This window comes from Larus michahellis, chromosome Z (genome assembly GCF_964199755.1).
Source record: "Larus michahellis chromosome Z, bLarMic1.1, whole genome shotgun sequence".
In the NCBI taxonomy this organism is placed as follows: Eukaryota; Metazoa; Chordata; class Aves; order Charadriiformes; family Laridae; genus Larus; species Larus michahellis.
This window is the reverse complement of record NC_133930.1, coordinates 22,288,185-22,309,583: the sequence shown is the minus strand read 5'-3', so window position 1 is coordinate 22,309,583 and position 21,399 is coordinate 22,288,185. Positions and strand designations below refer to the sequence as shown.

Genomic DNA, 21,399 nt, shown 5'->3' with positions numbered 1-21,399 from the left:
GATGCACACCTACTGTGATATTTCTTTGCCCTCCCCATTAATGCACATCTCTCAAAAAATAAACACCCATAAGCTACCAGGTTAGTAGCATTTGAACATTTCAAAGAAAATGGAGCCAGGTAATCAAGATCATTCCCTTTGTGCAACAGACAAATTAGCTTCGGCACTTGCTGCACACTTGCTACTGTGCCCCATTTGAGCCTAATCAATTCTGTGACAAAAGCATCATTTACCAGCATTGGAAATGCCAGAACAGAAACAACACTAGGAGACAGAACCTATCACCCCTTTAAAGTAGAAGTGTCAGCAAAGGATTTTAAAGTGGTTTGCATCTGGTTTTTAAACACATACACACTTTCACTGGGACAACCACTTGGAAACCTCAAAGAAGGTAGTGTATGGTATTTATTGCTTCTCAAGAAGAAGGACAAGTGCCTTCAGAATGCCTGGCAAAGCCACCTCCCTCCTCCAGGCATGGAGAGGTCTCCATTAGAACAAAGCACAACCAGAAGTCCCACTGGAGAATGCTCCAATTAAACAGTTGCTTTTATGGAACAGTGAAGATAGGCAAAGCACTTCAGTGCTGTTCTCTCCTCGATAAGAACCCCAAGGAAAAGTACTCTCAGTATTCAGCTGGATCCAAGCTGCAATTTTATTCATAAAAACAATTCCTTAATGCATTCTGGTTTCTCTGTGCAGCCTTCAGAAAAAAGGGCTTTCTATGGGTGCTGTGTTTCTTGGAGAACAGAATGTTTCATTTTGCTCTAATTCATTCTATTACCGAATTAAACTTTGATGTATTGGTCTTGACAAGTGCTTCATGCTGATTGTATTGTGTATGATAGTATAATCACTCCCCATGCATTTCACACTAGCTAGCTGATTAATGCAATAGATTACCTGCAGCACTGATGGCAAGAGGGAATCATTGCCCTTCTGCACGCTAAACTCTGAATGTGCGTTAGAGGGAGTGGAGCTGTAACCCAGGGACAAAAAAAAATTACTAATTCCTTAAATTTCCCTTTCTCTCTTGCTGCATACTGCTGCTCTGAGGGTTAAAGGCACACACCTATTTGGCTGAAAGGAAACCGGTATTTACATATTGAGATTCTATTCTAAGCTATCATCAACTACATGCTATGAGCTCTGCGCATCAAGTAACGAAAAACTCCTGCTCTCATCTTCCTACGTTTTCAGCTTTTAGCACAATGGAAAAAGGAACTAACTAAGCACTTCTGCCATTTGCATAAGCCCGTTGTTCTGGGTTATGCCTTTTTCAGTTTGTTTTCAAAACTTCTGCATCTTTGCAGACACTCTGCCATTTGACCAAAGGGTTTCATATAAGAACAGAAAATTGCTTGAAAGGTGCAGTTTACAGTATCATAGCTTAAGACAACTAGTAATATATTCTCAGCAGTCACAGTCTATTTTCAGACACTTTTACAATTTTCAGAAGAAAAGTTAATGTGACTACTAACTATAAATACCCTAACCTACCTCTATTTAAATTTATCACTGAGACGAATGAATTCCTCTCACGGTTAATTTTTTTAGAGAAACACAAAACTGCGAAGTTTGGTAAGTTCGTCCAACAAAATAAGATATTAATAAAAGAAAGGGATGAAAATACCTCTAATTTTTTTTAAAAAGTGGGTCAAGTGTAAACACTGCCTTGCATACTGGGAAGTTCAGAAAAAAGTATGATTGCCACAACTATGCTCACCAAATATAAATAACACACTGTAACTGGAGAGAAGAACACATTCTGATTGTCTAGTCTGAATTCCCTCCTACTCTAAGATTTCCTGAGCTGCTTTCATCTTCCAGTCCAAAAGTGATATGTTGAGTTTTCTCAAAACCAGTACACTTCAGTTAAGATTTCTAATACAAGAATGTAGCACAGCTCCTGATTAGCTGATCTACTGCCTGGCTACCACAATTCAAAGTTCTGAGCTTATTTCTAGTTTTCTAGTTAAACTTCTCCAGCTCCAACTACAGTTTTCAGCTACCTTTTCTTTGCTTGGCAGAAGTGTCTTCCCTAAACATTTTTTACTTTATGTAGTTATCCTAAATTTTGAAGGATTTCCTTTGTCTTGTTTCGACAGACCCGAGTAGGCTGAGATTCTTGCACCTCTCACTTTCAATTACTTTACCAATTTTTCAGCTAGTTTTCCAGTATCCATTCAAGACAGAAAACTGCAAAATATCACAAAACTAGATTGCTGGACCACAGTAAAGCTCAGAGAAATCAGTGAAGATTCAGTAATTCCTCTCCACAAACCTATTACTCCTCTCTAGCTCCGGTATCTACTAGAAGTGCCACTAGAAAATTATACGGCAGCTTAATGGTACTGAAGTATGTAAATTAAAAAGAAGAAGGAAAAAAAGTAACGCTAAGTACCAGCGTGAGTTCATAGTAAATCTCTGCCCTTAATCTCGGCAGTCACGATTCCACAGTTTTGAGCCGCGATGAGTTTTGTACCAGCTCCAATATGGAACAATTTTTTAGGACATTTATAAATCAATCAGCTCAGCAGCTTAGGAATAAAAACTTCAAAAACTGTTTTAATGTGGGTACTTCAAGAAATTTGGCTCCTGCTGTAAAAGTACTTTCCATCCAACTGAACTAAGCGGGAACCCAAACTTTCTGTACGGCATTAAAAATAAGCCCCTCAAGCTATGCTTATAGACTGAAGTTAATTACTTTCACTATTATTCTTCAAATCTGGTAAATGCCACAGGAAAGAATACCTCTTTGAACATAGCTCCCGCTTACTGTCATACTCTGGCCTCCTATACCCTCATTTCAAATACCATTATGGTACAATGCCAATAATGACGGAGGAAGGAAGTCATCCTCAGAGAAGATGGACAGAACCCATCTTCGCAGAACTGCAGCCTGGCTTCATTCACCAGGGAAATTAAAGCGATAGCCACAGCCAAGATCAGGGCCATGGCAGCAATTTCTTTAAGTTACCATCCGTAACTCAGGCCTTAGAGCAGCAAAACTGTCTTCTGACACTAACTCAGAAGTACTATTAATTTAGTGCCTCCAATAGCACAAACTATTCTTATAGACTGACATATATTAGCAGCTTATTCTGTGAAAGAGTTGATGTAACCTGAAGTGCATGAACTGAAGGCACACGTGTTTAATAACTGTATGGCAACCACACCATGGCAGTTAAGACTAAACAAAATGAAAGAGAAGCATTATCAATTAAGCAAAGATAGCCTACTGGATATGAAACAGTTGAAGACATCACTCTACCACACTGAAAGACCAAGGGAAATGGTGCAAAGCGTGGCACATCCCATCCCCTTTGAAACACAAGTCTTCCTACAGCTTTCACTTCAACAGCAGAAACGTATTATGTGTAACTGATTAATCCAAACTTAGAAATTTGAAGTTAACTTCATTTTCTACGGGCATAGGCCACTGGTACTCTCCTTAGCTTTAAGGCTGAACACGGTGCAATTAGAACTTAGGAGACCCAAAGAAATAGTGAAAGTATGGATATAAGATTGACACTCAAATTTGAAACTTAGACCCTTGCTGTACCATTTTTTAAATACCATAAAATACAGTGAAATGTGAATGTTTCTACTGCATAGCTGATCCTAAAAGGATTGCATGAAGTATGCAGCTCCAGTAAAATGGTATTAGAGTACAAAAACTGTAACGAATGCTTAACTTTAGTGATTGTTTTTCATGGCAGCCCTGAAGTAGTCATCGAATCTGGCATCAGGAAGGAATTTCTCTAGGGGCATACTGGCAACAACCCTAGCTGCTTTTGTCCTTCCCCCCCTCCCCCCCCCCCCCTAAGTACTGAGCAGAGATAATCTGTTTAGAACAGCTGGCATGTCCCATTCATACAAGTTTGTCTCTCTAATTGCAAAGGGAAGGAATGTCTGAGATAGGAATATAGATGGGAGAATAGCTTCATTTAATTAAGGTTAAAAGAATCTAACTTGGTATTTTCTACAGATGAATATAAACTTTTACCACAAAAATTCATAGTGGTTTCCAAATAAAAAACCACATTATTTAACACTCAATCATTAGTTTGCTCATGGCAAAATGGTAATTAATTCTCTCTTAGTTAATCTATAATGATTCCTTACCTAAACTCAACACACAGAATTAAGTTTTAGATCAGGAAAAAAGTGTTACTAAAAAAACTTGCGCATGATCCTTCAGGAAATACACTGTATGATTTCTCCGCACAACATGATCTTGCAAAATAATATTTTAGTTTTAAATTTTAACACAAAAATGTATCACTCTAATCCAGAAAGTGGCCAAAATATCAGCAAATGTGAACTCAAAGTAGATAATCAGGCTGTGCCAAGATTTTAAAAAGCAGCCCAAAACAAGGCAAAGTGCTAAAGTGCTTGTGAAGAACTACGAAGACTACTAGAAAGACTAAGGCAAAGACATGTTATTCCACTCGGGAAATACCTTTATGACAACAACCTATTTAGTATGTATAACAGAAAGGATTTTAAGGATGTCCCCAGGAAAGCTTTATCGCATGAATGAGGGTCATGGCAATATTGCGAGAGCTTCCTACGCTTAAAAACTTTAGATACCAGTAAGTGGTTGAAGTAGAAAGGAGAAGCTTATGCATTAAGATGTGGAGACTACCCAGCTAGAAGTACAGAATACCTTTTAAATTCTCCTCAACATCATAAAATAAGAGGACCAACAGAGACCAAGATCAGCATGACGGAAACCCAGAACACATTCGCCAATTTTATCCACTGCCCTGCCTTGCAAGGGGTCTTTGGACAAACCCTCTTCCCCATAACACAGCCATCGTATTTTTGTTCCACAAGAAACTAATCCTTGACTTTAAAAAAGCCAGTTCTCCTCCCCCTTAAGCAGTTCTTAAATATCAAAATGGGGGAAATCTACTAGAAATGTTTGTTTTGAAACATGCAAATTATGTGGAGTTTCTTCACGATGAAGGAAAGAGGATATAAAGATACTGAAAATGGTAGTTCAGAAAAAAATCTGATCCTGTAATCTACGTGTTGACAAGCTGTTGGGCTCCATCACTCCACCATGCAGTAGATACTTGTCTTAGATTCTTCTACTTGACTGCTTTCATCAGATTAAGCATCTGGGATTTAATTTAACAGTTTCAGCTTTATTAAGCTGTCACAAGAGCAGCCCCACTTTGATAACAGTAGCTGCTCCAATTATGGCTTGGTTTAGGGTTGACAAGTATAATGATTCATTCGTGGCACATGAGAAGCAATAAAAGGTTGTTTTGCATTACAGCTTTAAAAATGTGGGCACTTTTTTCATTTAATTTGTCACTTAGCTTTTGCTAAGAGGACATTTAAATTGCAGTAAAAGGCAAATGGGGCTTTTAGTTTAAATGTAATCCCCATATTTAAATGATCTGTAATGGTGCAGTGTTCGAGTGGGAACACTATTGTTTCGCAGTGGGCCCTGATGGTGACATGTGACATTTGTATTCAGGTCCTGTATTATCCATGTGGCTAAAGGGCTTCCAATTTCATTTCACAGCCAGAAGCCTGCAGAAAACACCAATTAACTTGCAGATACCATTTGCTGACAAAACTCAGCCTCTTCCCAAAGGCTGGCATCTGGCAGTGTTCAACATTTAATTCCAAGGCAGAGCCTCACAGCCATCACAGTCCCCGGGCCGGGGCACAAAGTCAAATTCCCCCCCTTTTTAAGGAAATCTCACTTTTGTAGCCAACAAGCAACTTTTATTTATTTTTTCATGGATGAATATTAACAAATGACTGCTGTAGTAGGATTGCATGGTCCATTTATTCCCTCTAGACTACAAAGAGGGTTAACTGACCTTTTCTTCAAATCAGAGATCCCCGCTCAACAGGCATCAGCAGATATTTATTGTGCATTTCCATATCCCCCCATTTTACCAATGCAATTTAATTAAAAAGGGAAACCAAGAGGCTTCAGATAATTAATCATTGTGATATACAGAAGTCTTCAACCATGATCACCAAGAGCTAAACACCTAAAGATCCGCATGTGAAATTCACCTACTGAGACACGATTTTAACAGCAACAACGCGAAGAATTCCAACTGCTCTAAACTCTGGAAAGTGCATTCATGTATTACTGTGGCAAGTTGGAAGTGTTTACCAGTGCATCACTGAAGTTGCATCTAAATTCTTCTAGTATGAGAAGTCCATGAGCAAGCCCTACAGCTTTGTCCTGTGATCTTGACCTTTCCAACACTACACCTTTGGAGTTCCATAAGTAGCATTTAGCTCAACCCCATTATTTGATGTACAACAGGGGAATCTGCTGGGCGTAATTATTATATTCTTCCTCCTGATCTAAAGGCTTTAAAAAACAGCTAGATAGTTATGTGTAAGGCTTTTTTGTTAACTTGAGGCTTTTGAATCATAAATTGCTTACAGAATTAGGACTTTGTATTAGAACATCACTAGGTTCACACTTAGATGTGAAGTATTTGTGGGTTTTGGGTGGGTTGGCTTTTTTGTTTTTTGTTAACTCAGCACCCTCACACATTCAAACCCAATCTGACTTCTACTGAAGTCAACAACTTACTATAGACTTAGCAGGAACTCTGATCAGAGCCCAGTGTGTCTTTCCAGTACCCTTGCCAATGCCCAATGTCAGACAGGAAGCATCAGTTAAGTTCTAATGAAAGGCTCAAGTGACCCAGTCAACGAACAAAGCTGAAGTTACTTAAGTGTGCTTAAAAACCTACGCCAAGATGGAACTGACAAAGTGGCCATATGCCTAGCAGTTGGCAGACAGCATACCGGGGCCAGCAAGGAAGCCTTTATTAGGCAGAGTCTATATTTACACACTTTTTATGTCCTAAAATTCTCAATAACTACAATGTTAAATTGCTACCTACCTGTGAAATAAATGAGATCATAGATAACATTTTTTTAAAAACATACATATATGCCACTCACAGATTACTGTGAACAGATAATACAAAAAGTTAAGTATGCAAAGGTCTGTCTCTATTGATATTTTAGTTCCCTGACATCCTAGAAGATGACAAGACAGGAAGGCAACATTGTTTTAGAACATAATGATAATATCACTCCCTTAAACCCACTGTCTGAGTTCTCCGCCGCTACTGGCATAGATTTTATGTTGCCAGGGCTATCCTGGTCTCCCTTAATCTCCTTCAACTTTTGCACATTTTTTTTTTTTTTTTTTGGGACACACATTTCACCTGGGAAAAGGGATGTGTTTAATTTGAGTGAAACTCGAGGCAAAATCCTAGCAAAAACGTGGCAGCAGTTTGTAAGTTTTACATAAGGTAGGAGTCAAGCTGGAGAGACTCATCCCATTAACCAGAACTTTGGGGCAACCGGCTAAGCACCACTGGAAGGAAGAAGTGAACAGTTTAGCAACATAAACACAAGCTGGATATGGAAGAACAAAGTTAAGTTCTACCCTTAGCCTACCACACACCTGAAGTGACTGAAGTGTATTTGCAATTGAAACCATGGTACATGACCAACATATCTTGATACTGTTAGAGGCAGCAGAGCAGTTCAGGACTGAAACAACAGGGTCTGCCTCAGATTGCAAACACAGCAGCTAACGTAGTGGTGAGACTGGTGGTTGCACTGTGTCTTTTTGGGAGTGGCACCTATAATTCTGATTAAACAGAGGTAAACTAATCAATTCAATTAATCTGAAATACTCCTTATTCTATGCTGCAGGCAGAGTGATTCCACCTCCTCTACCTTCAGACAGGTGCTGTCAAGAAATGATGTTAATATGAAACTGAGGAAACAAGAAGAGGAGCCGCTACGAAAATTCAACAAAACCTTTTATGTTTATTAGCAGCCTGTGATAACACTGCTACAGGTAACAGATGGAGAACACATTTCTGCCTCTCCCACCACCCACGAGATCAACCCACATAAGCAATGAAGCATGAGACCCTCCGGTTTTCAGTACGGTGGGATACAATTTTGCTGCATACACGTCCAGCTAAGCACGTGCCCTGCTTGGCAAAAACTGTTATTCCCCAACAAGCCAAGGCATCACAAAAATGACACACTAGAAAGGTTGTTACACTTGAAGACAAGTAGTTATACCTACACTCTCCGACAGAGCTTTGGCTGCTCTGACATTAAGGCTTTCCACCACTGAAGTTCATGATCTCAACTAGATAGCTAGTGCTTTATTAGCCTAATGCTTCATTTAGAGTGAACATAATTTATGCTGAACAGGTTATACCCTGTCTTACCCCACCAGTCAACACACAATCAATCATGGTCATCTTTAACCTTTAACAGTGAAAAAATTAAGTTTTGCTTTTGTTGCTTCCTTTCTAAATGAAGCATGTTATTTTTGTTTCGATTTCATTTAGCTTGATTTTGGACATTTAAAATATATGAAGGGCATTATGGTCTTTGACTCTCTTCTCTGCAGTGTTTACACAACGTCCCATAGGGCATCATCTATAAGGTTTTTTGTTTGTTTGTTATTTAATATTTATTTATTTATTTCTGTGTTCCATGCCACATAAGTCAGGCATAGCAATATTGAAAAGAACATATCCCAAGACAGACTCCTTTAATCTAGACTTGGAGTGTATTTCCAGATTGAGTGAGAGCACAGGTAACTACTCCAAGTTCCATGAACCATAAGGTGATTCCACTTAGGCTGCGTGTCTTCAGCTTGCTTTGAGAAAGTCTCCAAGACAGCATCCAAACCTTACTACAGCTAAGATATACACATTAAACCCTTCATTCATATGCTCAGAAAATTATCTTTCAGAGAAACAAATTGGATTTACCACTGTATTTTAAATAATTCAGGTTGTCTTTTATCGTTTATATATTCTATACCCTTAAGACACCAACTGGTTAGTAGTTCATTCCAGTACCTTATACCTAGGAAAGCAATGCTTTTGGTTACTTAGTATTCTTTCCACTCACCTACACACCTTTAAAATAATGGTGACATTTACGTTCAAGTTGTTTTGAATTTCCCCTTCCTACCACAAATTCCTACAGATTTCAAGAACTTCTGAACCAGTAATTCAAAAACATATTATTGATTTTCTGGAACACTTTAGAACAAGTATTCTCAAACCTTACCAGTTTAAACAGCCCTTTCCCATTTCAGCCTGTGTTCCTCTCTCCATTGTACACCTAATTCATGTATCTGGTCACAACTGACCTTTCCTGTAAAGCAGTGTTAATTGTTTTAGCCCTCTGTTATTTGACCTCCCTTCCTACTCAACAATGGACTTCTACTTTCCTTTGTTGCTGTCTTCTCGTACTCTTAATGAATCTTCTCTTTTTGCCTTCTATTTCTCTCTAGTTGTGAATCGATTTCTTCCTTAATCTCTCCAGTTTAGCACTAGTGGCTCACATACTTACCCTCAGTTGTGTAGCTATGTTTCCACTTTTTGCTTTATTCTTTTCAGATACTCAGGTACTTACAACCTGTTGCAATTGTACTCGTTTCATACCGTGCTTCCTCTCCGCCAACTGCAATAGTCTCATGCTCTAGATCAGAAATTCAATTTCACCCAACCTTAACTGAAAAAGCAGAACTGCACCAAACTCTAACCTGCTTTACCTAGTACCACAATAAAGTTTCTCTTCACCCCAAATATGTAATTGTTTCTTCATTATACATATAAACACCTAAATGATTCTGAAGTCTGTGCATTTACCCAGTTCGTCCCAGAGCTGCCTATACTTGTCAGTCATTGAAGTTCCTTGTTGTCTCCAAAGCGACAGACGAGGGTCAGCCATGAACTGTTCTGTTATCAACGTCAACATGCGAGCTCCATTTGAATCTCTCATCTTTAGCATCTCTCGCACCTAGGAAATGAGTCTTTTAATACAAACTTGAAAACACAAAGAAATCACAGTACAGACAATATGCTGCAGTGTTAAATATTCCACCTCCGTTAAAAATTTCACAACACATATATAAATTACATTTCTTATTTAAATAGAAAAAAAGTCTGCCTTCCCAATTTTAACAATTTTTGGTTTCAGTATCACATTGCAATTCTTCAAAGACACTTCTTTCACAAATAATCCACAAATGTATTATGTAAACTGCTGCAAGATTGATTTCTACAGGTTTCTCCAGCATTTTGAAGCTGGGAAGGAAGAGAACAGCAAAGCTGCAGATGGTTGAAATGTTACTTCATATCCTTAAACTAAGCTCAAGACACATCAGATTGCAGTCCATTGCTGCACAACTCATTATTAAGTTGCCATCATGTTCCCAAGGCTTTGTCTTGTTTCAGAACAGGACTTTTGAGTAAGACTGAGCAAGTACAGACTGGCTTGGGGAACAGGGGAGAGAAAAAAGGGAAGGTTTAGAGTACTCAAACACACCTTTGCAAAAAGCAAATTGAGCTGCTTCCCTGATCCGTGGTATCCGCCCTGGGAGAGGAAGAGTTTAACCTGTTCTTGGACCTGTTCCTCATCCAAATGCCAGCAGTTTTCATCATCTATGCTAGCACCCGCTGTTGGGTCAGGAGCACCTGCAAACAGCAAGGAGAGAAATCATTACGTTCTATATAAAGAAGAGTGGGTCCAAGGGGGAGGACTACTGCAAAGGGTTTTGGATTTGTGTTTTGTCCTGTTTTGGATGTCTTGGCTTTAATCTAAACATTCTTTAAGATAGATTTCTCCTCAGTAGTCTTAAACACTTAGAAATCACAGCCTATGAAAAGGTATTTAAATAAATAACATCTTTAAACATTAAAATGAAGGCGAAGTTTTTTTCCTCCAATCTCAGCAGCTACATTAGAATGCTTTTACAAGGAAAATTAGACTTTGCATAGTATTTCTACAACTGTGATGTTAAAACCACTTTCCCCAAAACACCTGTGTAATTCCTGTACCTTCAGCAATCTTGCTCAGGTTTAAGTGACTGCTAGTGAGCGCTGCTATTGATGAACATGAGGAAATTCATCACCTCGGTGCCTCTGAGCTGTGATGGCTCTGCAAAGCTAAACAAAGAGTAAAAGAAATCCCCAAACAAATCCAGAGTCTTAAAGCACTAAAGGCATTTCCATCACAAGTGTTACAGCTGTGTAAGACTGTGGTGCTTCCAAAGGAGCATTTTTACATAGTCAATGTCATCAGCACAGACTCAATTCAGAGCAACTCTATCAGAATTAGTATGAACTGAAGCGACCAGATTTACATCAGGCAGTGCTTTGGCCACAGGCTGCTCTCATTCAAATTTTGCAATTGAGATTAGTGATCTTTCACCAGCAGCCTCTTTTAAAGGCTGACAAAATTAACTAAAACAAGTTCTCGCACCATCTCGTAATCTGTATTATTCTGAAGATGCCTGCACATCCACTGGACTTTTTTTAAACAGTATTCAGACTGAAAAGGCTGAAAAACACTTACCTAGACTGAAAGGGAAACAATTCAAGGTAGTGCCTCACCATGCCATATATAAGGTGTTTTATGCACACCCAAGACTCAAGTTAACTTGACATTTTGATTTTGGGCTTGTCGCAACTGTGTAATCTCTATCTCGGTTAGTTTTTGAAAAGATGTTAGAAACTGAATCACACTACACAACCTATCACTTTTAAATCTGACTCCATGTTACCTCTATAGACAAAAAAAGGATACTGGCAGGGAAGGAAAATTACGTAGTTAGACTTGTAAAAACTTGCTTTTTCAAAAGAAGTTCTGAGAACTTGAAAAGCAAAGATAGCCACAACTCTCCAGATGTACAAGAATTAAACATTGGTTCTATTGATTCAAGCCTTCATTTCACAGTTGCAGTTCTGCCAGGTAGGTGAAGCTTTTAAGCGGTCACAGGGAATACTGGAATCTTTATTCAATGAAAACAAAACTGGGAGATTTAAAGGGTCAGAAAGATGTCTTGTCTACTAGTTGCTGAGAGAGTAAAAAAAATTCTTCCAGCTCAGCAACTTCCTAAACTGCCTCCAACTTCAGAGCCTACAGCTGGGAACACTCCACTGCTGTGTATATATACACACACATATATATTTAGATTAATAAGAAATTGTGTCTTCAAAAATGTGAATGAACTCTTCTGTCTTCCATGGAAATCATAACTGTGTCTCACAAGACAAAAAACCAAGGACTGGAAAAGCCTCCTCTTCTACAGGTGCATCCACCTTTAGTATGTTAGTTTTAAGGGGCTTTCAATTCAATCAGCAACATGAAACACATACTGATAAGCCTTCAGTTGCAAAGAACAAGATAGAAAGGGAAATAAACCACATGATAACAAGCAGGGCAGCTGTTGCACAGACCCAGGTTTGCAGTATCACCTTGCAAATACTTTAAATATTTCATTGCTCTAAAACACAGAGAAAAGACCTGCGAAAAGAAAGTAAATAAAAGCACCAGTATAAAAAAATACATTTATATTTTCCCTCCCTTCATTGGAGATTTATCTTTAAATAATCTTGGTATGGCTACTTTTAAATTGAATTAAAAATAGCCCCAAGATTCCTCAGCTAAGCTTCCCTATTTAGGGACAAAAAACCCAAAATTCCTTCCGTAACTGTTTACATTTTATCAAAAGCTCATCACTCAGTTTGTGCTACAAGGTTAAATTTCAACAAAGCTACTGCAGATTTTTTAACAACAGGGTTCCTTTAGAAGAACATGGGTGCCCACTGCCCATGGCCAGCAGCACTGCCCCCACCAAGGCCTCTTCTCACAGCAGGATCCCAAATGTACCTTCTCCAGGGGCCCAGCATTGCTACGCTTACACCAGTGTTATTTTCATGCCAGCAGGCTAGAAGACTGTAAAAACTGAAGACATCAAGCTGAGGATGGTCTGAGCTCTACGACGCTGCTCAGCACGTTACAATAGATATGTCTGATTCAGAGTGATTTTTCCTTACAAGATCTTATACAAGCTACATTTGGTACAATCAACATTTTTAATTGAGATGTATAAAGAAATTTCAGTGTACATGTAACCAGCACCAGCTACAGTCGTACTTCACTGATCTTCCTACACCAGTGGCAGTCTTCAGCAATAGCCATGGACTAACAAGGCACAGAGACGGAGTATCCAATCAGGCACGAATCCAAACCATCTGTTGCATCCTAGTGGTGCCACTGGGGAAGCCTCAGCTTCCCCTGCCCACGTCACTCTTGTTTTGGGGTCGAGACTTGACCACCTCCGTGTCTCTCAACCGGGCACTTTTCAAGATCACTACCTTCGCTTACAGTCAGGTGAACACCGATTGATCTAGCCTGTTTCCTCTCCCACTCAAACACAGATCACTCTTGGGCAACAGACAGGATTTCTACACTATCATTCTTCTTCTGAAGACATGGGACCAAGTAAGTAGACAAGAACTATCTGAACAAGCAACAGGAGGGGGCTGCCTCAAGAGCCACAAGACGAAGCCCTGGCAATAGCCATCAGGAAGGCTCAGGCTCCACAACAGGCAGAGTTGAAGGTTCAACCCAAAGGTGGTGGCTTTGCTCAGGGTGTGGGACAGCCCCAAACAGGCACTGCAAGGCTTCAGCAGATGGACAGTCTGGTTGCGAGAGGAACACGGGCAGTCCTGAATTTAATCTCTGCAGTACAGTTTGGTACCAAGTCCAAATCCCGTTCCCCACCTGTAAACTAGGGATAAGTACTACTTATGTGCTTTAGAGGGGTGCCATGAGGATAAATTAGTTCACATTTTAACTATGAAAGTGAAAAGCACTGTATAATTATACTAAACATTAAAACCTGTAATTAAACTGTGTCAGTTTATAGACACTAACATATTAATCTCCCTCCCTCCAGCCTCTGGCTTTAACTTCTGTCGTGACTGGTCTTTGAAATAGGTTTTACATCAGGTACTTAGAGGTACATACAACAAATAAAGTATTTATACTCAGTATATAGATACAGCCATAAACACTTACTCATGCTTTTTTACTAAAATTACTCAGTTGCAATCTTAACAAACAAAGCAGGAATATTGTGCACAACTGTTTGTAGCACTAAACATTCCAATGAAGTTTGAAAAAAGGGTAACAACCTTTCATATTTCTGGTCATAGCAGTTACATGTTAAGGATAATCAACTCCCGAGTTCTAAGCAGCAGAAGCATTTCAAAAAAATAAACGCTTTGATCGTTTACATAGCAATTTTAAGAGGAACTGCTTTCAAAGTGAGCAACCACATTCAAGAACTGGTGGTGTATATGGGCAACTTAACCTCAAAAAGTAAGCAGAAGCAAAGCAAGGAGCATTGACAAAAATGGGCTAAGAATTGCCTATATTGCAAACTAGTCAGGTGCAGATCAACAGTGAAATTGCGTCAAAACAGCACAAAGCAGAATGCTTCCCTGATCCTTATTTCTGAAGTATCACAAGAGTTGATCACAAAAGCTGAGAGTACTTTCTCATAGCAGTACTGAAACTTGTTTGAACTTCATTTTATAATCTTATTAATTTAAGTATACAAATTAACTGTAGATCAGTTAAATTTTATTAAGTGTCACCTCACAGCAGCATTAAAGAGAAGATATGGAAAAAAAATATTTGAATGGTCCCAGCTAGAAACCAATACTGCTGTACGCTGCTTCACAACAGAATAGTAATTGGTTTTATAAGCTTAGTGTGCTAGAATTATTCTAAACAATAATTACACAAAACCAATGATCATAAACTTAATGATTCAATAAATATTATTATGCCTTTGATTCCCCAAATGATTCAAAGTTTAGACATAAGTCACTTCATCTTATACTTAATTTCAGAATTCTTGGGTGGAATGTAACACCTGTTCAGCAAAGAAAAACAGCGACTACTGTGAAGCAATCAGTGCTAACAACAGAAAATATGAAGACAAGACAGGTTACTCTAAGTTGCTGAGGAAAGTTAATAAACCCCCAACAAGTTTTTAACTTTCAAAAAAATTATTTCCACTCCCACATACAGCAAATGCATGAACTTATCTGCTGACAATATCTAACCTCTCCAGCTCAAATCCAGGTCTCACAAACATTATGTCGCACTAAGTTTCAAAGTCTACTTGTGTGTGGTACATAAAAGAACTTCCTTATCAGTACAGACTAGCATGCATTATTTTCATTTATTTTTACCTTCCATGCCTCAAAACAAAAATCTCACTCTTTATTTTCTCTATAACAAGTTTTATTTCAATGTTTAATGTATCTGGAAAAACCTTTCCTAAAAATTTGATTTTCATAAATTACTTTTTCACATTATTTTGCAGCTGTCGATCTATTTGGGTTTCTGAAATTTCTCTAGTTTTTGCTAGTCTTGTTGTTATTTCCTTCCCATTCCAGTTCACTAAACAATTTTCATACTAAGAACTGGAGCTCTTCGCTTTCACCCTTCTTGAAAGGAAACTCACCTGCCATTTCCTACATTCTTCTTTTGCAACTAGTCTCTTAATTTTGCCAGTTTAAGCAGGGCCATATGAAAGATTCTATCATGTTTTTAATAACTCATCATCTTTAACATTAGACATTCGAACATTTAACACACTCTTGTTTTCTAGTAGATCAGCAATACACTGTCTTCTGTTGTTCAGCCCTATCCTACCCTACAATTTTCCGCTAAAATCCCCCTCATTTCAGTTAAACACACTCAGTGGACATTAACACATACTCACCTGTACCTCTAATTGCCCTTTGGAACTTACAATATAATGGAACAGCACTGGGTACTCTGAAATTTTATTTTAAAGCAATTTTGTGGATACATGTTTCCTTCTTGAATGCCTCCACCAGCACTCCTAATGTGTGTTACAGATTAATGTTTGCAGAGGATGTACCTAGATCTGCCTAGACAAATACAGCAGCAACTGCCCAGGTACCTCTGTTTCTGAGAACACAAATATACTTAAACTGCTTCCTCCCAGGTCCTCCCTCTTAAATTTGAGTTCATCTGCATGTAGTTTTGTGCTCGTGAGTGACTTGTATTGCGAATTGGAGAATCAGAGAAAGGGAGAAAGTCTGGAAAAATTCACGCAGTTCTTCTAAAAGCAGAGATTGCAACAGCAGCACTAAACACTCGGGAAAGAAACAGTACAGCTTAAAAGGCAAAAATGAAACTGTTTGCTAGGCTGTCCTTCTACCAATAAAAGGCAGACCCTTTTTCACTATGCACACAACAAATAATCAGTGCTAATATGAGATGAATATGCAAACAAACCTTCCCTTCCTCCTCCCCCATTCCTGCAGTGATTTTCCTATTTCCACTCAAATTCTCAGGAACGTAGTTTGACCTTACAATCAATTCGTTTAAGTGAAGTTTCATACTTAAGAAACGACTGATCCAAGATGACAAACCTGGCTGATAATCCATCATCCTGACTGTTCTCTTCCTAGCCTTATACACCTGCCAGCTTCCACTGCTACTATGGTACAAAAATTAACAGGGAGGAAAAAAGCCACAGCTAAGCAGGATCCAAATCTACATCCAGCTTCCTGAGTCAGCGGCCCAAAATTGAAACCCAATGTGAAGCCAAGAGTTATGCTGCACAGACATCAGGGTATCTGTATGAATACCTAGTTGTCTTCAGCACAGAAGATTAGACCCCACAGATCTCCAGTTTTGAAATCATCAGCAACATGCAGAGCTGTAGCAGTTTTTCATGAGAAAAAGAGAAAACAATAAGTCTTCTCAAAGGTAAGAGGTGCTTTTGTGCTCTAAAAACATGCAAAACCCTCTTGTAAGGTAATCAACACCATGTGAAAATTATCATGGGAAATACAGAGAGCATTTCAAATAAATCACTCCATTCTCCTGAAGAAGTTAGTGTACAGACAACACTTTCCTGCTCTTCTAACAGCATCCCCTTATTTTTTCCTGCAGTGAAGCTCTGCCACGAACCAAGAAAGGATACTGCATCATCATTTCTTTCCTGCCAGGAACTCAAAGGGATTTGTCATTTCAAAACCCGTGTCATCAAGGTAAGTCACTTCCCTAGTCCCCCCAGTAACCTCCTTCACAAGGAAAGTGGCCAAAGCCAGTCATCAAATGCTGCATGAGACAGAAATTTGAGCAAATAAACAATTACCCAATTCACCCTTCGTGACAGGAAAGTACTGCAGAGTTGTTCCATCTCCCTAGCCGGCTCATAAGCAAGTCAACAAGACACTGTGGTCAGAGCTCTTCAGAGTCCTGCATCATTCTTATGTACAAATAAACAGTATTCAAGGGTTGATTTCTTTTGTCTATTGCTGGAAATACATGAAAACTAGAACTAGTACAGCCACCATGAGAGAAGAAGAAAAAAATAAAAAAAAAATTGAATTTTTATATAAAAAACACCCCTGAAATTAAAACACCTCTAGGTAACACTGAAAAGAACTTCCTCATCCAACTCCAGATTCAGGACTTCTCTTTGATCAAAGCTGTTTCTGGTGTTTCTGTGCCTGGTCTGCTCTTACTTTTATAAGCAATTTTTTGTAAGTTTTTCCTCTTACTTACCTGGGCCTTCAAGAAGTGTTCAACATAATTCCTCTTCAAACACTAGTTTTGTGAGGTTAAACTGTGCAACGCAAGACAGGTCTACAAGACAGTTTTGTATTACAAAATGAACTTCTGCAGCACAGCAGATATGAGAGAGTGAACAGTGATCTTATGTTCACCATCCTATACTATCAGAACCAGACACAGATTACTTCTGGTTATTTTTCATAGATTTCTTTTGGTTAACTTCATTATTTTTAATTTAAGGAATTTGATCAAAGATGAGAATTACAGCATGAATCCCAGAAGAATGCTTACTTACTACATAAACAGAGGGACTTACTTTTTCCTTAAAAGAATCCTGTAATTTTTTAACATTGTAAACATTAAAAAAAAAAATCAGACCATTGTTTTATGGGATTCAGAAGAAAAGCAGGAGACTATAGATCCTCTTTTATAACCCCCCTTTCTTTGGTAATAGCAGTTTATTTTCTTACGCTGCCTGGATTTTCTACTTCAGTTTTTGGTATCTTATTAAGAAACACCAACAGCGACACACTGCAATCTCATTTACTAGGAAAACAGTAGCATCTGTAAGAAGCCTTTTAGTTTCGTGGATATTTTTAAACCACCCTACTCAAATTCATTGTGAAATTTCATAATTGGCCATCAACTTACTTTTTTGTTTCCTATTCTTTTTGCTATTTAGGCTATGACACAAACATAAAATATCTTTCTAGAAATACTTTAAGTAGTAATGAATAATGAGATATTTTGACAATAAGAAAATAGCTGACGAAGACTTACATGCCTATGATTAGTATAATTACAGACTTAATGTTGATCAAGTTTGAGCTCTCTCTGCAACAGCTTGTCATTTCTCTTACATTAGCCACCGTATATCTAATACAGCCATATATAGTCACAACCTGTCCTTCCTTTCCCACCCCTGCCTTCCCCTTTTCTAATCACCCTTGACTGTTTGAATCTTCTGTGCCTCTCATATTCACCATAATTCTTCCTTCCCCTTAATTCTGTATGCTCAGTCTATTACCAGCTCTCATGCGATATATGCCCTCAGCTTACCAAATCTGAGCATCTTCCTCTATTGCTTAATGTCCTGCATCTGCTTTTTCGCTTCCCATTCTTTCCATCATCACCAGGCAGCTCTGCCAATCACCTTCTCATTATGTTCCATAACAGCTAGAGCAACCACCTTGCCTCTGGCCACATCCCTATAACCCCCAAAGCCAAAAAGAGAGCCCTGCTCCTGAAATTCACCTTCTTGCAGCACCACCTGCCTGGACCTGCCAGGGTCACCAGACCCTAAAGAGAGGGGCTTGGCTGCCAGTGAGTCCTGTTATGAGAAAGACTCCCTTTTGTTCTGCCTACACTGTATCTAACACACGTGTTTTTCTTTCTCTAATATTAAGCAGCTTGGTTGTGTTTGTATTGCAAATTCTTTGGAATAGAGCTCATCACTCTTAGATGGCTAACACACAAGAACTGTTCCTGTCAATGAACAAACAAAAAAAAGACATTTTTAGATATTTAGATACCTTACTTTTCACCTCTAAGCTGCTCCTACGCCTACAGTTATGGCCACCTTAGAGGACATTTCTATCAGGTGACCTTACAGGAACACAGGACTCTAATAACTAGCTGGGTCAGCTCAAACGCACAATTACCCACTTTCAGTTCAGCAGCATCCACAGAAAAGCCATCTCAGAAGCCTCAAGTCACACTCAGCACCCTTTAACAAACATAAGATGTTCAGTACAAGAAACTGAGAGCCATTAAAACCACATGTAGCAGAAAGGGCGGGAAAGATCAAGACCTTTGCTGGTGCTATAGGCTGCTGCACCACTAACAGGAAAAAGGCACTGAAATACAGTTTTTCTATTTCTTCTGACTTCATATAGAAACCAAATCCCAAAGGACAATAAAAGTATATTTAATGAATTAAAAAAACCAAACAAACAGTAACACCTACTTGCTTTTATGCTTTGCCATTAAAACAGAATTACACAACCAAAATGTCAGAAGATTAGTTCAAAAAGAATGGCAAAAAGATACCATTGGTAAACTGGGAAGACAGTTCCTTTAAGCAATGTGGCTATACAAAGAAATCACTACTTTTTCATAGCTGGAAAATACAAGCATAAAGTGGATCAGGCCACATATTAACAGCACTGGAGACATCAAGCTCATTGCTTATGAAATCTTTTTTCCAAAAAGTACTGCTTTCTAAACATCTTAAAGTGAAGGTTCAATAACAGAATCCTCTCTTGTAAACACCATAGAAACATGGAATAATTCTGTCTGGAAGGGATCTCCGCAGGTCACACTCCTGAATGCCACAAAAAAGCTCAAAACCAAAGAGGGAACGAAGGAAAAAGAAGAACAAGAATCAAACTCACCGTGGACTTGATTGATTTCTGAATTCTGAGAAAGAATTTCATCTGCTAATTTTTGAGCAGTTGGCAAAACTTCTGTGTGGTGCACTGTGATCAAATACTGTACAAATTTTTGTAGTTGGTCTCTGTTCATTTGAAAGAGTGTCTCTGAAATGGGAAGATGCAGTTTGACCTGATCTGGCTTGCGGATCCGGTATAAAGAGAGTGCCACAACATGGGCACAATAAAATATGTCCTTGTTTCCACAGCTACAGGTCACTGAGGTAATCTTGCAACGATCAAAGCTGATAGCTACATTGCAAACAGTTTCTGGCTCCGATTGCATTGCAGGCTCTGTCACTGTGCCACTCAAGTGGAAACCTGTGTAGGGAAAAAAAGAGTAGTTAATAAGTAAAATAATGTATCTCGTTAAGAATGTTTTGTTAAAAAAGTAAATGTCATCATCTATTTCTGAGAAACAATATATCTTAAGAACTTGCTTTAATTACAGGTATTATTAACCCTTTCTTTCATACGTACCATTTTCATCACCAGTAAAATCAAAAGGGGGGTAAAAACCTAGTTTACAAGCTCTCTTTGCCATTCCATCACAACATTTATAAACGTTTGAAAGTAAGACAAACATTTACTTGGTAAATGATAGCTGCAGAGGAGAGCTGCAACCGATTAAGACCAATGTGAAACTGCCAGTAACTCAGCAAGTTGGCAGCAATTTTCCAAACCCCCCACCAGGGAGCCTGCAGCACCTACCAGCAAATTTAACCATTCTCTGACTAAGTAAGAGGGAAGTAGTGCACTCTAGTGGCACGAACCCAGGTCCTAGTCTCAACTCTGCCACTAACTCACTGACACAAGCCACTTCACCTCTTTGCTGTCACCTCTCCCACCACTGAGCTCATGTTAAAGCTCACCTTCACCCAAGCGATCCAGTAGGACAGCTATTTTTGTGTAGCTCTTTGGAGATGGAAACCGCTGTAATTAGGAATACACAGGATACCAGATTTATAATACTAAATAAGACACATGTGCAATGTTTCAGAAGTCTGCATTACGGTCCTCTTTTCCATGCAGCATAATAAAGCACAAGGCAAAAGAGCTAGGTTTTCTTGTATTGTAAGAAGTAATGGTACACCATAAGAAAGATGTTCGCTTCAGCAAAGATGCCACTAGCCAACACGGCACCCTGTTGAACCAAGGTCTCAAACTCTGAAAATAAGACCTAAACCCACCTCTCCCAGTTTGGCCCTCAATATGTTATCATTGAATAGCAGAATTTGGGGGTTTCTTTTGGATTTTATGTAAGCATGGCATTAATTCTGGCTCAAGCATAAAGTCAGAGACATACATACATGGCGATACAAACTATATTTCTTATGCTGTATCAGTATAAGACTTGAACAGACAGCACATACAAAATCTGGGATGGACACTAAAAGTAAGGTCTGACACATTAACTATTTATAATGGAAATAATATAAAACCAGTCCCTCAAAGTCCAAAACTGATGTAGTATTCTTGAAATACAAGAAAAGCGTATTGTAGG

At 38.8% G+C, this 21,399-nt stretch overlaps 1 protein-coding gene across 1 annotated transcript in view; it reads right to left on the bottom strand.

Annotated features, from left to right (window-relative positions):
• Window positions 1-21,399, bottom strand: part of ZSWIM6 (zinc finger SWIM-type containing 6) — a 113,019-nt gene that overhangs the window by 29,539 nt on the left and 62,081 nt on the right. The window contains exons 2-4 of the mRNA XM_074570240.1: window positions 19,860-20,216; window positions 10,375-10,523; window positions 9,696-9,846 (exon numbers count right to left, since the gene is read on the bottom strand). Of these exons, the coding sequence (XP_074426341.1) occupies window positions 9,696-9,846; window positions 10,375-10,523; window positions 19,860-20,216 (657 nt within the window). The remainder of the gene's footprint in view (window positions 1-9,695; window positions 9,847-10,374; window positions 10,524-19,859; window positions 20,217-21,399) is intronic.